The sequence below is a fragment of the Oryx dammah genome, unplaced genomic scaffold (genome assembly GCF_014754425.2).
Source record: "Oryx dammah isolate SB20612 unplaced genomic scaffold, SCBI_Odam_1.1 HiC_scaffold_27, whole genome shotgun sequence".
Classification (NCBI taxonomy): Eukaryota; Metazoa; Chordata; class Mammalia; order Artiodactyla; family Bovidae; genus Oryx; species Oryx dammah.
Window position 1 is genome coordinate 6,379,701 of NW_024070211.1, and position 3,999 is coordinate 6,383,699.

The window sequence follows — 3,999 nt, forward strand, 5'->3', positions numbered from 1 at the left end:
TTTTCTCCACCGGACCTTCCCTACCTTCCTTTTGCTCTGAACCAACTTCTGCTGAAGCTTCGTCACACCTCCCCTTTCTCCGTTTCCCAAATCACAGGCAAGTTTCTTTATTGCATCTGTAAAACGAGGATGGAAAGCAAGACAGAAATTGTATGTGAGGAGTGTTGCAGGCACTCAGTACAAAACAGCTATTATTTTTATGTTGCTTAATCTCGGGCAGGTGAGTTTCTGCATCTCTGAAATGACAAGAGCTCTTGTGCCAACCACTGTGTTAAAATATACAATAACCACCCATTATTTTCCTCATTTTACATTTGAGGAATGTGAGGTAAAGAGAGACTAAGAAACTTGTCCAAGGTCATTCATCCAGGTAGAAATTGGTAGTACTTGGATCTGAACTGAGGCATCAGGTCCTCAGGTCTAATCATCATGTTATATTGACTTCCATTGGTATGGGACTTCCCAGGTGGTGCTAGTGATAAAGAATCCACCTTTGATGCAGGAGATGTAAAGAGACGGGGGTTCAATCCCTGGGTTGGGAAGATCCCCTGGAGGCGGGCATGACAACCCACTCCAGGATTCTTGCCTGGAGAATCCCTTGGACAGAGGAGCCTGGCAGGCTACAGTCCATAGGGTCTCACAGAGTTGGTCACAACTGAAGTGACTTAGCATGCACCGTTGTTATCAGACTCCAATCAAACAATAAATACCAGGATTCTGGCACAGGACCTGGCGTGTGGTAGGTGCTCAATAAATGCTAGAGACTAAATTGAATTGAAAAGTCCCTACATCCAGGGAGGGAGTAAAAACTACTCAAAGACTTTACTGAAAATGATGTCTCATGCTTTTTATTTGACAAGACTCAACACCTTAAGATCTCTAATGAGAATGGGATGTAAAAAAATAATTCAGGAAAAAAGTTCAGAATGGTGTTCCATTGAAAGCCTGGTAGGTGCAAATTCTGTCAGTCCACTTCCATGGGGGTAAATTGTGGGTTTTAACTTCAGAACATTCAGATGGTGCAGAAGGAGGATGGGTAGCTAATCTGGTCCCATCCATCCAGTCCCCTGCCCCTGGCTTCTGAATCTCTCTCTGTCACTTTGTATCCATCACTCTATATCACTGGCACCTCAAATGCTGACTCCTTCCTCATGAACAACTAAAGGAGATTCAATCTAAGAAGGACTCAGTGGAAGAAATACTTGGGTGTTATTTTCCAACTAAGGCACCGCATGGAATGGAAACCCTCCATCCAACTCCAATTCTGTTTCAACTCAGGTCATTCATCTCACTGACTCTCTTTAGTGGTGGTGGTGGTTTAGTTGCTAAGTCATGTCTGACTCTTATGATTTAGACCACCATACAAAACTTAGGTAGACCAGAAAGCCTCCCATTTTGAACTTGGGGTCTTTCTACAGAGTCAGCCAGCTTTCTGCCCAAATTGCATCAATGGGGAAACCTGTAGGTCACATTCTTTCCAACATGGATGAACCATGAAAATATTACACTAAGTAAAGTCTTGCCCTCTTTCACACAGCTGCGCAGCTTTTGGTGGCTCAGAAGTCAAGACAACAGCAAAAAAGAACACTGGGCAATTCTATCAACTGGACCAAACCCCAAGATATCGGAACTAACCCAACTCTCAGGAAAAATAAAAAAGATAATTTCCAGTTGGTTTTCAGGACATAAAAGGTATCAAGAGTCACCATCAAATAAGACTAAGAGGTTTTCCTGAAACGGACAACTTTCTGAAACGCTTGCCGAAACTCTTCGTTAAACACAGTATAGATTATTGGATTGATGAGGGAGTTCAGATAGCCTAGCCAGGTGAAAAAGTCAAAAAGTGCTGGGGGGATCCAGCAGGAGTCTCTGCAGATGGGAAGGACCAGAGATGCTACAAAGAAGGGCAGCCAGCAGACGATAAAGGCCCCCAGAATGATCCCCAGGGTTTTTGTGGCTTTCCTCTCCCGGGCAGCAGAAATCCTCTTGCGCTCCAGGACACTATCGGCAAGCTTGATTTTCACGTGGTTAAAAAAGAGAGGGGAGCCGGCTGAATGAGAATGCCCCTCGTGAAGGCTGGCGTTGAGCGAGCACAGCGAGGACCCTGCAGAGCCTGTGATGAGATGCGCGGTGGTAAAGCGCTTCCCGTAGAGGGACGGCGGATTCAGGATGCGGTTCCGGGCGGCCATGTAGATACGGCCATAGAGGATGATGAGCAACACGGACGGGATGTAGAAGGCCCCACAGGTGGAGTAGATGGTGTAGGAGATCTGAGACGTGTTCACCAGGCAGTCCGACATCTCTTCGCGAGTTTTGGCCTGCCTCCAAAAGAGGGGTGGGATGGAGATGCAGACCGAGATGGCCCAGACCACGGCGATCATGGCGGCCGCGTGGCGCACAGTCCGGCGTTTACTGTACTCCAGGGCATCCGTGATGGCCCAGTACCTGTCCAGAGCAATGACACAGAGATGCAGGATGGAGGCCGTGCAGCATGTGATGTCAGAAGACACCCAGATGTCACACAGGAGTTGGCCGAAGCTCCAGGTGTGGGTGGTGGTATAGGCGATGCTGATGGGCATGACCAAGATGGAAACCAACAGGTCCGTCATCGCCAGGGAGCCAATGAGACAGTTGGCTGGGCTGTGGAGCTTCCTGGTCAGGAAGATGGTGGTGAGCACAAAGGCATTGGAAAGGACTGTGGCCAGGGTGATGATGGAAAGGACCACGGCGAGAGCAATCTTGAGGGCTTGGAGCGTCCCTGGGTCCCAAGCGCCTGGAGTTTCTGTGGCATTCAGGGATCTGTTGGGAGCCCCCTGCAGAAGACCATCTGCTGACTGGTTTGGGGGGGACATTCTAGGTGGCTGTGTCTTTCCACAGACTTTGACATACACAGCTCCTTCGTTCACACTTGTCCTGCTCACAGAATAAGGTCATCCTTCTGTTTCACGCTGGTGGGAGGCAGCCGTCAGAACAGAACCCAGCGAAAAGCCCTCAAAACTCGACCGTTTAAAAGAACACTGAGGTGACTACCACCTGGTAGTTAAAGGTCTTTCCTAAATCAGATGAATCCCAAGATGTCTCACTGTTCTGGAACTTTGCCCAGCAACTGATCAGGCGTTGAGGACACATGCTGGATTTGTTAGACATTTACCAGGATATCAAAACAGTCTCAGCAATGCTCTGGAATTCTTGCTTTTGGCATTTTGGCTCCTTCCAAAGCTTGAGAGATAAATGTGTTTAATGAAAACTTAAGAATTTCCTCCGTTCTATTCTGAGAAGATTCTGGATTTCAGGTCACCCCTGGGGATTTTTTTTTTTTTTTTAACCAGAGACAAAAAGAAGTGCCAGCTGATTCAGAGAGACAGTGCAGTCACCAGCTCAGTTTTCCCAGGTTCGTCTGCATGTGTCATGAGGTAGTTAACTTTGGTTCCTGTCCCACTAAACGTCTGGAGCCTGAACAGACAAAACATTCCAGTTACCAAGGCTCGAAGAATGCCTAAGCTGGGAGAAGGCAAAACAAAGAGATCACTGTGGGTTCATCCCGAAGGGCACGTGTTCAGAAGTTCTGGGGGTTAAGGAAAGACAAAAAGCAGAGTTAGGTTTTAGAAGGACAGTTTAGACGTTTGAGATTAACTATAAGATTAAAAGGATACTGTTTAGTGCTGGCAATCGTGCAGCCAAACTGGCATTTTCACACAGGTCTGGAGAAGACAGGGGAGGGCAAGGAGCCCCACCACCACAATTCTCAGAGGGGGCACAGTATCACAGCTGTTGGACGTATCACAGGTTTCTTACAAGTACGTGAAACTAGCTCTGTGCATTGTGAATCAGAAATCATCCTATTTATTCAGCAACAATGGAACCTAAGCAAAAATAACAGTACACACACACACACACACACACACAGAGGCCACTGGGAAAGATACGAAATTGTTACCATGTACTTCTCTAGGAATTGGGGAGGGGGTGGTGACCTTTTTCCTATCATATGAGTTTTCC

General features: G+C 47.2%; 1 protein-coding gene across 1 annotated transcript; it reads right to left on the reverse strand.

Moving 5' to 3' along the window:
* Positions 1-837: 837 nt before the first annotated feature.
* Positions 838-3,582, reverse strand: HTR1D (5-hydroxytryptamine receptor 1D). Its single transcript, XM_040229644.1, has one exon. The coding sequence runs from the start codon at positions 2,850-2,852 to the stop codon at positions 1,719-1,721; it is 1,134 nt and encodes a 377-aa protein (XP_040085578.1). The 5' UTR covers positions 2,853-3,582; the 3' UTR covers positions 838-1,718.
* Between the last annotated feature and the right edge of the window lie 417 nt (positions 3,583-3,999).